Source organism: Entelurus aequoreus, linkage group LG10 (genome assembly GCF_033978785.1).
Source record: "Entelurus aequoreus isolate RoL-2023_Sb linkage group LG10, RoL_Eaeq_v1.1, whole genome shotgun sequence".
Classification (NCBI taxonomy): Eukaryota; Metazoa; Chordata; class Actinopteri; order Syngnathiformes; family Syngnathidae; genus Entelurus; species Entelurus aequoreus.
The window spans coordinates 9240744-9259948 of NC_084740.1; the positions used below are offsets into that span (position 1 = coordinate 9240744).

General features: G+C 37.7%; 1 protein-coding gene and 1 long non-coding RNA gene across 3 annotated transcripts in view; one reads left to right on the forward strand and one right to left on the reverse strand.

Moving 5' to 3' along the window:
• The window catches only part of LOC133658211 (uncharacterized), a 29092-nt gene that overhangs the window by 4218 nt on the left and 5669 nt on the right, over positions 1-19205 (reverse strand). Inside the window, exons 1-3 of one of the 2 annotated variants that reach the window (XM_062059979.1) lie at positions 12708-12794; positions 6250-6368; positions 5982-6050 (exon numbers count right to left, since the gene is read on the reverse strand). In XM_062059979.1, coding sequence (XP_061915963.1) covers positions 5982-6050; positions 6250-6339 — 159 coding nt within the window. In that variant the 5' untranslated portion in view covers positions 6340-6368; positions 12708-12794. Of the gene's footprint in view, positions 1-5981; positions 6051-6249; positions 6369-12707; positions 12795-19205 lie in introns of those variants that run through there. The other variant, XM_062059978.1, reaches the window with a different exon arrangement.
• Positions 16213-17913, forward strand: LOC133658212 (uncharacterized). Its single transcript, XR_009827415.1, has 3 exons — positions 16213-16535; positions 16625-16695; positions 17809-17913. It is a non-coding gene; the product is annotated as an uncharacterized LOC133658212 (long non-coding RNA).

A 19205-nucleotide genomic window follows, 5' to 3' on the forward strand; every position in this document is an offset into this window, starting at 1 on the left:
AACTTTTCGACTTGGGGGCCACGTTGGGCCAGAAAAATTTGGCCGGGGGGCATGTAAAGTAACTATACCTGTGTATATATATATATATAGATATTGATATATCTATATATATATATATATATATATATATATATATATATATATGTATATGTATACGTATGTGTGTATATATATGTATGTGTGTATATACTGTATATGTATATGTGTGTGTGTGTATACACTGCTCAAAAAAATTAAAGGAACACTTTGAAAACACATCAGATTTCAATGGTGAAAAACAAAATGTCGGATATCTATACTGATATGGACAGTTTAATGTCTCAGGAACAAAAGGATGCCACATCTTTTGATGGAAATAAAAGTTTTCAGCCTACGGAGGGCTCAGTATATAGACACCCCCAAAATCAAAGTGAAAAAATGATGTGGCAGGTTCTTCCATTTTGCCTAAATTCAATTTCTGCAACTCAAAATTATTTTCAATGTCTTGTGTGGCCCCCACGTGCTTGTATGCATGCTTGACAACGTCGCGGCATGCTCCTAATGAGACGACGGATGGTGTCTTGTGGGATGTCCTCCCAGATCTGTCTAAGGGCATCAGTGAGCTCCTGTGAAGTCTGAGGAGCAACCTGGCGGCGTCTGATGGACCGAAACATTATGTCCCAGAGGTGTTCTATCGGGTTTAGATCAGGTGATCGTGAGGGCCATTCAATTGTGTCAATTCCTTCATCCTCCAGATACTGTCTGCATACTCTTGCCATATGAGGCCGGGCATTGTCGTGGACCAGGAGGAACCCAGGACCTACTGCACCAGCGTAGGGTCTGACCATGGGTGCAAGGATTTCATCCCGATACCTAATGGCAGTCAGACTGCCGTTCTCTAGCCTGTAGAGGTCTGTTCGTCCCTCCAAGGAAATGCCTCCCCAGACCATCACTGACCCACTACTGAACGGGTCATGCTGAATGATGTTGCAGGCAGCATAGCGCTCTCCTTGGCTTCTCCAGACCCTTTCACGTCTATCACAGGTGCTCAGGGTAAACCTGCTCTCATCTGTGAAAAGCACAGGGCGCCAGTGGCGGACTTGCCAATTCTGGTGTTCTATGGCAAATGCCAAACGAGCTCCACGGTTCTGAGCAGTGAGCACAGGGCACACTACAGGACGTCGTGCCCTGAGGCCACCCTCGTGAAGTCTGTTTCTGACTGTTTGGGCAGAGACATTCACACCAGTAGTCTGCTGGAGGTCATTCTGTAGGGCTTGGGCAGTGCTCAACCTGTTCCTCCTTGCACAAAGCAGCAGATATCGGTCCTGCTGATGGGATGAGGACCGTCCAAGGCCCTGTCCAGCTCTCCTAGAGTAACTGCCTGTCTCCTGGAATCTCCTCCATGCTCTGGAGATTGTACTGGGAGACACATCAAATCTTCTTGCAACAGCACGCATGGATGTGCCATCCTGGAGGAGTAGGACAATCTGCGCAACTTCAGGAGGGTTAAGAAATCGCCTCATGCTCCCAGTCGTGATAATGACTCTAGCTAAAGCCAACACTTGTGGAAAAACAGTTAAAAAAGATCAAGAGGGAGGAACTTGAAATGGCCTCCACCTGCAAAACCAGTCCTGTTTTGGGGGCCATCTCGTTGTTGCCCCTCAAGTGCATCCGTTGTTAATTCCATCAACACCAATGCAGCTGAAACTGATTAACAACCCCCTCTGCCACGTACCTGACCAAAACCTTATCAGAAAAGTGCAATTGAATTCATGCCATACCCTGATAAAAAACAGTTTCTTTAATTTTTTTGAGCAATATATATATATATATATATGTGTGTGTGTGTATATATATTGTATATATATACACATACTGTATATGTATATATTAGGTTTGGGAGTCCCACGATTCGATTCAATATCGATTCTTGAGGTCACGATTCGATTATAAATTGATTTTTTCGATTCAACGCGATTCTCGATTCAAAAATGATTTTTTTCCCGATTCAAAAGGATTCTCTATTCATTCAATTCATAGGATTTCAGCAAGATCTACCCCAGTCTGCTGACGTGCAAGCACAATAATGTAAATTTGTTTTAACTCTTAAATGAACCAAAAATATGACTTATTTTATCTTTGTGAAAATATTGGACACAGTGTGTTGTCAAGCTTATGAGATGTGATGCAAGTGTAAGCCACTGTGACACTATTGTTCTTTTTAATTTTTTTAATTTTTATAAATTCTTGTCAATGAGGGATTTTTAATCACTGCTATGTTGAAATTGTTACTAATATTGATACTGTTGTTGATAATATTAATTTTTGTTTCACTACTTTTGGATTGTTTTGTGTCATGTTTGTGTCTCCTCTCAATTTCTCTGTTTATTGCAGTTCTGAGTGTCGCTGGGTGTGGTTTTGGAATTGGATTGCATTGTTATGGTATTGCTGTGCATTGTTTTGTTGGATTGATTAATTTAAAAAAAAAAAAAAATTTAAATTAAAAAAATCGATTTTTGAAAAATGAGAATCGATACTGAATCGTACAACGTTAGAATGGCGATTTGAATTCGAATCAATTTTTCCCCACACCCCTAGTATATATATATATATTATATGTATGTATATATATATATATATATATATATATATATATATATATATATATATATATATATATATATATATATATATATATATATATATATACATATACACGCTACCATTCAAAAGTTTGGGGTCACCCAAAAAATTTTGTGGAATAGCCTTCATTTCTAAGAACAAGAATAGACTGTCGAGTTTCAGATGAAAGTTATCTTTTTCTGGCCATTTTGAGCGTTTAATTGACCCCACAAATGTGATGCTCAATCTGCTCAAAGGAAGGTCAGTTTTGTAGCTTCTGTAACAAGCTAAACTGTTTTCAGATGTGTGAACATGATTGCACAAGGGTTTTCTAATCATCAATTAGCCTTCTGAGCCAATGACCAAACACATTGTACCATTAGAACACTGGAGTGATGGTTGCTGGAAATGGGCCTCTATACACCTATGTAGATATTGCACCAAAAACCAGACATTTGCAGCTAGAATAGTCATTTACCACATTAGCAATGTATAGAGTGTATTTCTTTAAAGTTAAGACTAGTTTAAAGTTATCTTCATTGAAAAGTACAGTGCTTTTCCTTCAAAAATAAGGACATTTCAATGTGACCCCAAACTTTTGAACGGTAGTATGTATATATATATATATATATATATATATATATATATATATATATATATATATATATATATATATATATATATATATATATATATATATATATATATATATATTGGGACGGCGTGGCGAAGTTGGTAGAGTGGCCGTGCCAGCAATCGGAGGGTTGCTGGTTACTGGGGTTCAATCCCCACCTTCTGCCATCCTAGTCACGTCCGTTGTGTCCTTGGGCAAGACACTTCACCCTTGCTCCTGATGGGTGTTGGTAGCGCCTTGCATGGCAGCTCCCGCCATCAGTGTGTGAATGTGTGTGTGAATGGGTGAATGTGGAAATACTGTCAAAGCGCTTTGAGTACCTTGAAGGTAGAAAAGCGCTATACAAGTATAACCCATTTATCATTTATCATATGTATATATACATATATATATATATATATATATTATAAATGTATATAGCGTACATATGTGTACATATTATGTTAATATAATGGATATATAATGAAAATAATTGGATATTAAGAGTATGTGAAAGTTCAGCTCAGACTTTTTTTTTTACTTCCCTGACGACCTCCTTAAAAGTTTTGTAATCAATCAGAAATATCAAGCTGCTAAAATGCGCCAACAATGCCATAATGCATTGGAATGGATTTAAATAGGTGTAATTTTGAATCTTTTATTTTGTTTGGACGTTGTTGTTTTTTAATAATATCCACAAAGTTCAGTGAACAGGTTGTGTTAAGTGTGACCATGTGTGTTGACTAGGGAAGGTTATTCATATTAGGTCATACAAGTAAATGTCGTGCTTTTCTTCACTTTAAATCACGATTCATGAGGATTGACTTGAATTTCTCAAGATGTCAACAATTTAGCAGTCGTCAGATATTTACAATTAAATAGAACCGAATAGAAATAAAACCAAATAGAAGACTCCCGAGGGGCGTAGGTAGTGATGTGCGGATCGACACTGAAATATCAATACCACCGTTACAAGATTTTTATGCTCTAATATCGATTCTCAAATCAAAATATCGATACGTTAGATCAGGGATGTCAAACGTACGGCCCGAGGGCCGGATCAGGCCCATGAACAGGTTTTATCCTGCCCGCGGGATGAGTTTTCTATGTATAAAAATGTATCTGAAATTTTTGAATGAAAGAAACAGCTGTTCTAAATGTGTCGACTGGATGTCGCAATAACAATTCTTTGTAGATGATGCTACATGTGTACAAAATAAACCACATGATGTTAGTACATCAGTCGAGGAAAATGATTAAACTACATAAATAACATACTGTAATTGGATTTTGATATAATTTTTTTTATCTTGTTGATCGAAAATTAACACCAACATTATCACATAATTTATTCAGAAAATATAAATAACGACAAATAAAGTATACATACTATTAACCGCAACAGGTAATTGTAAAAAACAAAAACAGCATTATGATTTGTACAATTTCAGAATGTTCTATTTTGAAACAAAGAAAACAACCATAAGTTGTCTTTATTTTTAAGTTATCGTGCCGTGATTTTACCAGTCCGGCCCACATGGGAGTAGATTTTTCTCCACGTGGACCCCCCATCCAAAATGAGTTTGAAGTGAAGTGAATTATATTTGTATAGCGCTTTTCTCTAGTGACTCAAAGCGCTTTGCATTGTGAAACCCAATATCTAAGTTACATTTAAACCAGTGTGGGTGGCGCTGGGAGCAGGTGGGTAAAGTGTCTTGCCCAAGGTCACAACGGCAGTGACTAGGTTGGCAGAAGTGGGGATCGAACCTGGAACCCTCAAGTTGCTGGCACGGCCACTCTACCAACCGAGTACACCCCTGCTTTAGATACTTAAGTTATTCGAGATAATATATATCATTAACAGGAACACTGAGATGATCGGTGGAACTACTTTTTCTTCCGCCTAGGTAAGCACCGTATTTTTCGGACTATAAGTCCCATTTTTTTTAATAGTTTGGCCGGGGGTGCGACTTATATTCAGGAGCGACTTATGTGTGAAATTATTAACACATTAGCATAAAATATCAAATAACATTATTTAGCTCATTCACGTAAGAGACTAGACGTATAAGATTTCATGGGATTTAGCGATTAGGAGTGACAGATTGTTTGGTAAAGGTATAGCATGTTCTATATGTTATAGTTATTTGAATGACTCTTACCATAATATGTTACGTTAACATACCAGGCACGTTCTCAGTTGGTTATTTATGCCTCATATAACGTACACTTATTCAGCCTGTTGTTCACTATTCTTTATTTATTTTAAATTGCCTTTCAAATGTCTATTCTTGGTGTTGGCTTTTATCAAATACATTTCCCCCAAAAATGCGACTTATACTCCAGTGCGACTTTTTTTCCTTCTTTAATATGCATTTTCGGCCGGTGCGACTTATACTCCGGAGCGACTTATAGTCCGAAAAATACGGTATGTAGTGTGCAAGCGCAGCGTCACACTGTGCTGTGCGTAGTTATTCAGTCTGTCGTTTGTTTAGGAAAATGTCCGACAATTAAAATGAGTCACTGAGAATTATAAAACGGCAAGTAGGTTGACTATAAATAGGATAACACATTCAGTGCAGAATAACGCCATCCTTTGTTTCGCCGTAGGTGTTTATATCGTTTTACGATTATTTCCCAATAGCAGCAACACTTGATATGTTTTATTTTAAAAGACCTATTTGGTATATTTCCACAAAGTATCGGTATCGGAAAATCACTAATTATAGGCTATTAATGCACTTGATTTCTATGTTAAAATCATTACCTTGCTTTGCTCTTTGTAATGAATCTGCCAGGCGATGTAGACGTGCAGTGCGCCCCATCTCACGCTGTTCTGCAGCAAGAACCACAAACAGGTACAGGACTCAATTAAAAAAATGCCACTACTGACCCACATGGAGGCAACGGAAATATTTGGCTTCATTTTGAAAAAAAAGGGGCGCACCTTAGAGGTGGAGAAGAAGTTGGGGGAGGTGACGTGTGCAAAAAGACAGACTGGAGGACTACAATTAAACATGATATCGTGTCCTTACAGACGTGTGTTGAGTCCGCATGGCTGAGCAACATGCAGGTGGACCAGCAGAGGGGTGCCAGGTGATGGGGGTGAAAGCGTGTCGATGCATACGTTTGTGGCAGACCCACCCAAGTGAACCTGCAACAATACAAGAACTTTTATCAACAATGTCTTTATGATGGTGCAAGGTATGTTGTGTAAAGCGGTGTTTTTCAACCACTGAGATACAGTCTGGTGTGCCGTGGGAGATTGTGTAATTTCACCTACAAATATTGTTTGCAAACCAGTAATTATTATCCGCAAATGTGCCGTTGTTGAGTTTGTACTGTCTAGAGCTCGGCAGAGTAACCATGTAATACTCTTCCATATCAGTAGGTGGCAGCAGGTAGCTAATTGCTTTGTAGATGAAAAGGGACAAGCGGTAGAAAATGGATGGATGGATGGATGGATGTCGGGAACATGGTTTGTCGTGATCACAATTAGAGATGTCCGATAATGGCTTTTTTGCCGATATTCCGATATTGTCCAACTCTTAATTACCGATTCCGATATCAACCGATACTGATATATACAGTTGTGGAATTAACACATTATTATGCCTAATTTTGTTGTGATGCCCCGCCGGATGCATTAAACAACGTAACAAGGTTTTCCAAAATAAATCCACTCAAGCTATGGAAAAAAGTGCCAACATGGCACTGCCATATTTATTATTGAAGTCACAAAGTGCTTTTTTTAACATGTCTCAAAACAGCAGCTTGGAATTTGGGACATGCTCTCCCTGAGAGAGCATGAGGAGGTGGAGGTGGGAGGGGTTGAGTTGTGTGTGGTAGCGGGGGGTGTATATTGTAGCGTCCCGGAAGAGTTAGTGCTGCAAGGGTTTCTGGGTATTTGTTCTGTTGTGTTTATGTTGTGTTACGGTGCGGATGTTCTCCCGAAATGTGTTTGTCATTCTTGTTTGGTGTGGGTTCACAGTGTGGCGCATATTTGTAACAGTGTTAAAGTTGTTTATACGGCCACCCTCAGTGTGACCTGTATGGCTGTTGACTAAGTATGATTTGCATTCACTTGTGTGTGCGAAAAGCCGTAGATATTATGTGATTGGGCCGGCATGCAAAGGCAGTGCCTTTAAGGTTTATTGGCGCTCTGTACTTCTCCCTACGTCCGTACAGCGGCGTTTTAAAAAGTCATACATTTTACTTTTTGAAACCGATACCGATTATTTACGATATTACATTTTAAAGCATTTATCGGCCGATAATATCGGCTGTCCAATATTATCGGACATCTCTAATCACAATATGGGAGGGAGGCAGCGTGCAGGTCAAAATGCATCTAACACTTAAACCAAAAATAAATAAAAGGTGAGTGCCGCTAAGAAAAGGCATTGAAGCTTAGGGATGGCTATGCAAAACGAAACTAAAACTGAAAAAAGTAAACCAAAACAGAACGCTGGACGACAGCAAAGACTTACAGCGTGTGGAGCAGACGGCGTCCACAAAGTACATCGTACATTACATGACAATCAACAATGTCCGCACATCTTATATAGTCTTGATTGCAAAAACAAAACAGGTGCGGGGAATAGCGTTTAAAGGAAGACATGAAACTGCTACAGGAAAATACCAACAAAAGAGGAAAAGCCATCGAAATAGGAGCGCAAGACAAGAACTAAAACACTACACACAGTAAAACAGCAGCAAACTCAAAATAAGTCAGGGTGTGATGTGACCGTTGGTGACAGTACACCTACTTTGAGACAAGAGCTATATCGATGCATGCTTGGTTGTGGTTTGAATTGATATCCAACAATTGCGAGAACGACTTTTTATTGTCAATATCGGCTACTGAGTTTCATTTTTCAATGATTTCTGCTGGTTGTGTGCCTCGGGATTTTTTCAATGAAAAAAATGTGCCTTGGCTCAGAAAAGGTTGAAAAACACTGGTGTAGACCTCTATCCCCGACTGATGCGGCGAATGTTGCCAAATTATCGTACCACAACTTTAAAATGATCGTAATATGAGGGAAATCATCAAGAAAGGGAATGGTGCAATAACTGTGTGTGTGTGTGTGTGTGTGTGTGTGTGTGTGTGTGTGTGTGTGTGTGTGTGTGTGTGTGTGTGTGTGTGTGTGTGTGTGTGTGTGTGTGTGCGTGTGTGTGTGTGTGTGTGTGTGTGTGTGTGTGTGTGTGTGTGTGTGTGTGTGTGTGTTACGCATTCAGCATTGGACAACATGCAAATTCCAGCATCCGCTAAGATTCCATTAGAGGTGATAATCCAGGTGGGGCTTTGGGTGCAACAATCCATTTAAGTCATTTGGGATGCATCCATTGCAAGGACACATGGTTATGGAAGTTTGTGACTATAACAAGTGTTTACAGCTTCAACACATGTCAGTGTTTGAGAAAAATAAGTGAGAAGGCCTTAGAAGATGCGGAGGATAGTCCTGGCAAACCTTTCACCTCTCAGGCATTTCTCGTAAAGATTAGCCGGACGATTTGCTCTCGACATTTTAATCTGACCTGCGAGCTCTTTGTTTACAACACTAAGACGGTCACGATGCGTTCACTGACTCTTTCCACATGCTTATGTTGTTCTTCTACAGGCAACAGGTCTTTAACCTGGCCAGAACCTCATTTGAAGAGAAGCATCTAAATTAGTGTTGTCCCAATACTCATATTTTGGTACCGGTACCAAAATGTATTTCGGTACTTTTCTATACTTTTCTAAATAAAGGGGAATATTGGCTTTACTTTAACAACAAATCTTAGGGTACATTAAACATATGTTTCTTGTTGCAATTTTGTCCTTAAATAAAATAGTGAACATACTAGACAACTTGTCTTTTAGTAGTAAGTAAACAAACAAAGGCTCCTAATTTGTCTGCGGATGTATGCAGTAACATATTGTGTCATTTATCATTCTATTATTTCGTCAAAATTATTAAGGACAAGCGGTAGAAAATGGATTATTAATCCACTTGTTCATTTACTGTTAATAACTGCTTATTTTCTCTTTTAACATTTTCTATCTACACTTCTGTTAGAATGTAATAATCACTTATTCTTCTGTTGTTTGATACTTTTCATTAGTTTTGAATGATACCACAAATTTGGGTATCGATCCGATACCAAGTAGTTGCAGGGTCATACAATCGTCATAATTTAAGTCCTCATGTGTCCAGGGACATATTTCCTGAGTTTATAATTATTATTTTTTTTAAATGACAAAAATATTTTGTGATGCTAAAAAATATCAATGTAATCATAGTAGTACCGACTAAATACGCTCCTGTATTTGGTATCATTACAGTGGCTGTCAGGTGTAGATCCACCTATGGCATTTGTTTACATTGTATTCCGTTTTGAGCGACGCTGTCAAGTATGAATTTCGTATGGCAAATTTGTGTTGCCATTTAGGTATGCAGTCTTGGTTATCGTACGCCCAAACATTGCGAGTAGTAAACAAGTCAGTTTGCCCTTGTATCATTTCACGCAAACCAATAATTCTATGCGTTGGTCTTTTGTGCTATTTTTATTCAGTATGATTACAAACTAATCAAGTACTAGTTAGAGTACACTTGGTTCTCACCTTCTTGCCATCTTCACCAACAAGAATGTTCAATAATAAATCATTTTTAGAGATGTCCGATAATGGCTTTTTTGCCGATTTCCGATATTGTCCAACTCTTAATTACCGATACCGATATCAATCGTGGAATTAACACATTATTATGCCTAATTTTGTTGTGATGCCCCGCTGGATGCATTAAACAAGGTTTTCCAAAAATAAATCAACTCAAGTTATGGAAAAAAAATGCCAACATGGCACCGCCATATTTATTATTGAAGTCACAAAGTGCATTATTTTTTTTTAACATGCCTCAAAACAGCAGCTTGGAATTTGGGACATGCTCTCCCTGAGAGAGCATGAGAAGGTTGAGTTGGGCGGGGTTGGGGGAGGGCGGGGTTGAGGTGTGGGGGGAGGGGGTAGGGGGTAGCGGAGGGTGTATATTGTAGCGTCCCGGAAGAGTTAGTGCTGCGAGGGGTTCTGGGTATTTGTTCTGTTGTGTTTATGTTGTGTTACGGTGTGGATGTTCTCCCGAAATGTGTTTGTCATTCTTGTTTGGTGTGGGTCCACAGTGTGGCGCATATTTGTAACAGTGTTAAAGTTGTTTATACGGCTACCCTCAGTGTGACCTGTATGGCTGTTGACCAAAGTATGGCTTGCATTCACTTACGTGTGTGTGAAAAGCCGTAGATATTATGTGATTGGGCCGGCACGCAAAGGCAGTGCCTTTAAGGTTTATTGGCGCTCTGTACTTCTCCCTACGTCCGTGTACACAGCGGCGTTTTAAAAAGTCATACATTTTCCTTTTTGAAACCGATACCGATCATTTTGAAAGCGATACCGATAATTTCCGATATTACATTTTAAAGCATTTATCGGCCTTATACATTTTGTATTGTTTTCTGCATGTAAAACTATAGTTATTCTCTTTGAAATGTTTTTTGTGTTCCCTTTTTGTGGGGATGTGGAACTTTTTAATTGGCTTTACATGATGTCTTATCGGAGAAAAAAAAGTCCATAGCTTCTTTGGAAATCAAGATGAGTCGAAGAACGCACAAGTTTGCAGTGAACACTTCGTTAAAGGCCTACTGAAACCCACTACTACCGACCACGCAGTCTGATAGTTTATATATCAATGATGAAATCTTAACATTATAACACATGCCAATACGGCCGGGTTAACTTATAAAGTGACATTTTAAATTTGCCGCTAAACTTCCGGTTCGAAACGCCTCTGAGGATGACGTATGCGCGTGACGTAGCCCAGCGAACACGGGTATGCCTTCCACATTGAAGCCAATACGAAAAAGCTCTGTTTTCATTTCATAATTCCACAGTATTCTGGACATCTGTGTTCGTGAATCTGTTGCAATCATGTTCATTGCATTATGGAGAAGGAAGCTGAGCAAGCAAAGAAGAAAGTTGTCGGTGCGAAATGGACGTATTTTTCGAACGTAGTCAGCAACAACAGTACACAGCCGGCGCTTCTTTGTTTACATTCCCGAAAGATGCAGTCAAGATGGAAGAACTCGGATAACAGAGACTCTAACCAGGAGGACTTTTGACTTCGATACACAGACGCCTGTAGAGAACTGGGACAACACAGACTCTTACCAGGATTACTTTGATTTGGATGACAAAGACGCAGACGTGCTACTGTGAGTATGCAGCTTTGGCTTCTAAACATTTGATCGCTTGACCGTATGTGCGCAACTTTTTTTTGCGTATGTACGTAACTTTTTTTAAATATATAAGCTTTATGAACCTTGGGTTAGGTGAACGGTCTTTTGGGCTGAGTGATTGTGTGTGTTGATCAGGTGTTTGAATTGTATTGGCGTGTTCTATGGAGCTAGGAGCTAGCAGAGGAGCTAGGAGCTAGCATAACAAACACGCAGGTGTTTTTATGCAGGATTAATTTGTGGCATATTAAATATAAGCCTGGTTGTGTTGTGGCTAATAGAGTATATATATGTCTTGTGTTTATTTACTGTTGTAGTCATTCCCAGCTGAATATCAGGTCACCCCCGGCTCTCACAGCATCTTCCCTATCTGAATAGCTTCAACTCCCCACTAGTCCTTCACTTGCACTTTACTCATCCACAAATGTTTCATCCTCGCTCAAATTAATGGGGAAATTGTCGCTTTCTCGGTCCGAATCTCTCTCACTTCATGCGGCCATCATTGTAAACAATAGGGAACTTTGCGTATATGTTCAATTGACTACGTCACGATACTTCCGGTAGGGGCAAGCCTTTTTTTTATCAGATACCAAAAGTTGCAATCTTTATCGTCGTCGTTCTATACTAAATCCTTTCAGCAAAAATATGGCAATATCGCGAAATGATCAAGTATGACACATAGAATATATCTGCTATCCCCATTTAAATAAAAAAAATTCATTTCAGTAGGCCTTTAAGGTTTATTGCCGCTCTGTACTTCTCCCTACGTCCGTGTACACAGCGGCGTTTTAAAAAGTCATAAATTTTCCTTTTTGAAACCGATACCGATCATTTTGAAAGCGATACCGATAATTTCCAATATTACATATAAAGCATTTATCGGTCAAGTATTTCCCATTTAAGTATTATCTTGATATTGTTTGTATTTTATCTTGTATTGGAGTTCTTAAAGCGCATTTTTTTTGCTACGAGTGTTTCGTAAAACACCAACTCTGCGAGTCTAAATAAAAGAAAGCAAATGTGAGCAACTTCTAAAAGAGTTAAGTGTTTACCAAAGGCAGCCATCATAAATGAAGCTTTCAGTACGTACACAATGTTGACATCTATAGTTATATTTTGATAAAGACGGGGAAAACGTGTATTCGTAAACGACGCGTGCAACAACAACAACAACAAGGCAACAAACATAGCTGGAGACGCCAAGTTAAATCATGAAAGGCAACCTCACCCGAGCAAAAACGATGTATTATTTATCCGGGAGAGTCTTGATACCAATTCCTTTGGCCCAGCCACACACCAGGAAGTTGTAGACCTCTATACGTTCCCAAGTTTCCATCTGTTTAGTCGTGTAGAATGACGATATAAAATAAACTTTGTAATATTAAAAAAATATAGACAATTGTAGAACAAACATGCTCTGTTAAATCACCGATGGTAACATGAGCTAGCAAATGGTGTTCTTGTTATATTGTTTGCTTTGAAAAATGTAGCTGTGAGCAAGCCTTTAAGACAGGGGTGTCAAAGTCATTTTCATTGAGGGCCACATCGACGCTTTTAACAATGAATATACATGTATATATATATATATATTATACATTACCAATATATTTTTTTACATAAGCTGCAAAAAATATATTTAAATTTTACTTTAAAAACTGGCAGCTCAGTCACCAGAATTTTACAGTAAAAGCAGTGGGTGTTTTACAGCATATAAAACAAATTGAATAAATAGAATGGAATGGAAAAACAATACCACTGTTTTTAGTGGTAAAATTCAGAGCTGCCAGTTTTTTTGTTTTTTTTTACCGTAAAACCTTGTTGTAATGTTTTGTTTTTTAATGTTTTAGTGTCTTATTGTATATGGAAAAAACAGTACCAATGTTGATTATATGGTAAAAAAAAAACTCAGTTGGCGGAATTTCTATTGTCAATGTACAGTCTACAATTTGATTGATAATATGTTTTGAAATCATAACTCTAGAAGATATTTAAGTACACTAAGTATCTTTATTTTAACAAAAAATAATTTTTAATACATGACAATATAATATTTTGATTTTGATAATGTTGAATTTTAAAACATATGCAATTGCATGCAGTACATGATTTTTAATGTCAAAAGGGAAAGAACAAATATATTTAGTAAGAAAAGATTAAGCGTTTTATTAATTCCAGGCTTTCGCGGGCCACATAAAATAATATGGCGGGCCAGATTTGAGTTTGACATCAGTGCTTTAAGACACTTTTTCTGCCGGCGAGCTACTTTGCAATTGACCAAGTGGAGGGGATCTACCTCATTCATATATATTATTTATATTTATTTATTTATGAAAGAGACGTTTTTGTTAACAAGTTATAAATGATAAATAAATAAATAAATAAAATAATAATAAATAAAATAAAATAAATAAATAAAAAGTTAAATCTGTTTAATAATAATACAAGCATGTTTAACACACCTTTCTTTCATGAAGACAAGAATATAAGTTGGTGTATTACCTGATTGATTGGAATCAGACAGTAGTGATGATAAGTCCACATTTTCAAACGGAGGACAAAAAAAGTCCTCCTTTCTGTCTAATACCACATGAAAGTGGTTGGTTTTTGCCATCTTATATGTCCAGCTGCCATACTCCTTTTTGTACACTTTACAAGAATATTTATTTTGAACTCATAGTTTTGAACTAATTTGTTTTCATCTCAAACATGTTATGATGGCAAAATGAACATTGATTACTATTTTTGCATGCAAAGAATGCAGCGAACTGTGTTGCATTCTTACAATTTAAAACTGTTGTCATTATTAAGCGGTTTGTCTTTTTATATTGTTTATGTATTGTTGGCAGGTTGAAAACAGCTCAGCAGATTTGCGTGGAGAAACCAACGTTTAAACGGCACCCTATAATAATCATCAAAAACGCACACACCACACAGCACATAGGGCTGTGAGCGCACCTGTTTTTATTAGCACACACAAATTGGCACAATCAACCACGGACGCATTTTAGCTGTGCGTGTCAGCCTTCAATAATGAAAACAGGCGTTTAGGAAATAAAAGACAATTAAGTCAAATGCAAAAAATGAGGGCACATCTTAGGTTCGATGGGTTCTACATGTAAAGCAACTTTGGGTACTTAGAAAAGCGCTATATAAATCCCAGGTATTATTATTATTATTAACATATATAATTAAACCTTAATTAAGCAAAAATATGATTTATTCGATTAATCAATCGGCGGCAAACTCCGTGTCTTGCTAGCGTTCTAAGACTCTTATTTTGTTAGCGCAGGCAGGATGGAGCAGCGCTTTTATTGTGAAGACAGGAACTGTGCAGTCAGTTCTTAGGCTTTTTGGTGCGAGAGTTTGTTGGAATAAAAAGTAATAAAAACAACCCCATTTTACCAAAGGCAGCCATCATAAATGAAGCTTTCAGTACATACACAATGTTGACATCTATAGTTACTGTATGTTTTGATACAGATGGAGAAAACACGTGTAATCGTAAACGGTGCGTGCAACAACAACAACAAGGCAACAAACATAGCTGGAGACGCCAAGTTAAATCATGAAATACAACCTTACCCGAGCAAAAACTATGTATTATTTATCCAGGAAAGTCTTGATACAAATTCCTTTGACCCAGCCACACACCAGGAAGTTGTAGACCTCTATACGTTCCCAAGTTGCCATCTGTTTTGTCGTGTAGAATGATATCTGGAGCACTAGGTAGTTCGACATGTCTGGGAACGCGACCGATGGATAATCCTTGGGATGACTCGACAATTATTATTTTTTATGATAACCTATATGGTTGTTAAAGGTTTGCTTGATATACTTTTAACATTAAGTATTTCCCTTTTAAGTATTATCTTGATATTGTTTGTATTTTATCTTGTTTCGGAGTTCTTCAAACGCATGTTTTGCTACGAGTGTTTCGTAAAACGCCGACTCGGCGAGTCTAAATAAAAGAAAGCAAATGTGAGCAACCACATTTTACCAAAGGCAACCATCATGAATGAAGCTTTCAGTACATACACAATGTCAACATTGTGTATGTCTATAGTTATATTTTGATACAGATGGAGAAAACACGTGTAATCGTAAACGGTGCGTGCAACAACAACAACAACAAGGCAACAAACATAGCTGGAGACGCCAAGTTAAATCATGAAATACAACCTTACCCGAGCAAAAACTATGTATTATTTATTCGGGAAAGTCTTGATACAAATTTCTTTGACCCATCCACACACCAGGAAGTTGTAAACCTCTATACGTTCCCAAGTTTCCATCTGTTTTGTCGTGTAGAATGATATCTGGAGCACTAGGTAGTTCAACATGTCTGGGAACGCGACCGACGGATAATCCTTGGGATGAGTCGACAATTCTTTTTTTTTATGATAACCTATAGGGTTGTTAAAGGTTTGCTTGATATACTTTTAACATTAAGTATTTCCCATTTAATTATTATCTTGATATTGTTTGTATTTTATCTTGTTTCGGAGTTCTTCAAACGCATGTTTTGCGTAGACCTCTATACGTTCCCAAGTTTCCATCTGTTCCACGCCTCCCTGTCGGTCATTTTTTCTTAATAATGATCTGGCAGCAGCCACAAGACCCTCGGGTGCTGTGAATGTCAATCAAGTGACGTGATAATGAAGATTGATGATCGCCAATTCTTAGGTCTACCTTTTTAATGCTTGTGTTTCTTGAAGTCTCTTGATCTTAAAGTTTAAGATAAATAGAGCTAAATGTAAGCTCAGTCGTTCTCAGGTGAAATGCATTACTTGTCTATTTAGTTAGTGCATTACAAATAATTGATGTTTCAAAATAAAAGATTTCAATCAAGCACTTTAAATAAACAATACTCGTGTCATTTTAACTTAAATGTATGCATAATTTGATAGCATTGCAAAGTGAACATGACATGAAATAAGATGTCATCATTAATAATGCTTGTTTCCTACCTGTGCGGTGAATGAATGTGTTTCCTTCTACAGCCTTCTCATCGTGGAGGTGGTCCAAGTGTCCTCGGCAGAAACACCCGTCACACACTGTGAGGCCTCTTCCCAATTAGCCAGTGTTACTTAAAACGCCAGCAAAGACCATTAACTACTCCTGATGACTCACACTGATCCCATCAAGGCCCTAAAGCCCGCAAAGCAGATAGACATCATGGCCGATTGGATACGGGATACAGGAGCTCACAATATTAGGTACACTCGCACAATCTATTGAGATCCAATGTTGCAACGAGAAGTAACTGTCAAAATATTGCGGTGATCACTGCGTTAAAGGTTTGTTTGATATACTTTTAACGTTAAGTATTTCCCATTGAAGTATTATCTTGATATTGTTTGTATTTGATCTTGTTTCGGAGTTCTTTAAACGCATGTTTTGCTACGAGTGTTTCGTAAAACACCAACTCGGCGAGTCTAAATAAAAGAAAGCAAATGTGAGCAACCACATTTGACCAAAGGCAGCCATCATAGATGAATCTTTCAGTACATACACAATGTTGACATCTATTGATACAGATGGAGAAAACACGTGTAATCGTAAACGGTGCGTGCAACAACAACAACAACAACAACAACAACAAGGCAACAAACATAGCTGGAGACGCCAAGTTAAATCATGAAATACAACCTTACCCGAGCTAAAACTATGTATTATTTATTCAAGAGAGTCTTGATACAAATTTATTTGACCCAGCCACACACCAGGAAGTTGTAGCATACTTGCCAACCTTGAGACCTCCAATATCGGGAGGTGGGGGGGGCTTGGTCGTGGGTGGGGGGGCGTGTTTGGGGGCGGGGCGTGGTTAAGAGGAGAGTATATTTACAGCTAGAATTCACCAACTCAAGTATTTCATATATACATATATATATATATATATATATATATATATATGTATATATATATATATATATATATATATATAGCTAGAATTCACTGAAAGTCAAGTATTTATATATATATATATATATATATATATATATATATATATATATATATATACCTGTATATATATATATATATATATATATATATATATATATATATAAATACTTGACTTTCAGTGAATTCTAGCTATATATATATATATATATATATATATATATACATATATATATATATATATATATATATATATATATATATATATATATATATATATATATATATATATATATATATATATATATATATATATATATATATATATGTGACGGTCCACAACTGTATGTGGCAAAATGCAGCTCCACACTGCTGTCGCTTCAAGATATCACTGGCACCAGGTGGATTATGAATTTCTTTTATTACAGTGTCCTGCAAAACAGTGCAAATTGTGAGACTGCGAGTCCACTTGGGTCACGGGATTATCAATTGGAAGGCGTCACAGTTCTGAGCACTTCCCGCAGGTAAAGTACATACCACTTCTCGCCAGCAACAGGCGCTGTTGCAACACTTCATTCATAATTTAATCAAGCATAATGAACGTCTGTTTCTACACCGTTACATATATATATATATATATTGATTTTATTATATATAAAATTATTATTATTATAAATAAAAGAAATACTTGAATTTTAGTGTTCATTTATTTACACATATACACACACACACACACAACACTCGATCTACTCATTGTTGTACTTGAAAGTACAATGCTTTGTTAAGGGTTGAATTGTCCATTCTCTTTCTATTCTCTGTCACTATTTTTCTAAGCATGCTGAACACCCTCTCTGATGATGCATTGCTGTGTGGCACGCACAAAAGTGCTTTCATCAAATGCACGAGAGTGTGGAATCTTCCATCTCTCCCTAGCATGGCCCAAAACCGGTCAATCCTTGCTTCCTGGGGAAGATCTTCCCTGGCAAGCAATTGGTACTCCAGTACTTGTACCCGGAGGCTGGTCGGGTCCAATCGCATCTGCGGCAGACTTTTTTTTGGGGGGGCGTGGCTTCCAGCTCCGGCTGAATACCGGGAGTTTGTCGGGAGAAAATCTCTGTCGGGAGAGGCGCTGAATATCGGGATTCTCCCACTAAAAACGGGAGGGTTGGCAAGTATGAGTTGTAGACCTCTATACGTTCCCAAGTTTCCATCTGTTTTGTCGTGTAGAATGATATCTGGAGCACTAGGTAGTTCGACATGTCTGGGAACGCCACGGACGGATAATCCTCGGGATTACTCGACATTTTTTTTTGATAACCTATATGGTTGTTAAAGGTTTGCTTGATATACTTTTAACATCAAGTATTTCCCTTTTAAGTATTATCTTGATATTGTTTGTATTTTATCTTGTTTCGGAGTTCTTCAAACGCATGTTTTGCTACGGGTGTTTCGTAAAACGCCGACTCGGCGAGTCTAAATAAAAGAAAGCAAATGTGAGCAACCACATTTTACCAAAGGCAACCATCATGAATGAAGCTTTCAGTACATACACAATGTCAACATTGTGTATGTCTATAGTTATATTTTGATACAGATGGAGAAAACACGTGTAATCGTAAACGGTGCGTGCAACAACAACAACAACAAGGCAACAAACATAGCTGGAGACGCCAAGTTAAATCATGAAATCCAACTTTACCGGAGCAAAAACTATGTATTATTTATTCGGGGGGGTTTTGGTACAAATTTTTTTGACCCAGCCACACACCAGGAAGTTGTAGACCTCTATACGTTCCCAAGTTTCCATCTGTTTTGTCGTGTAGAA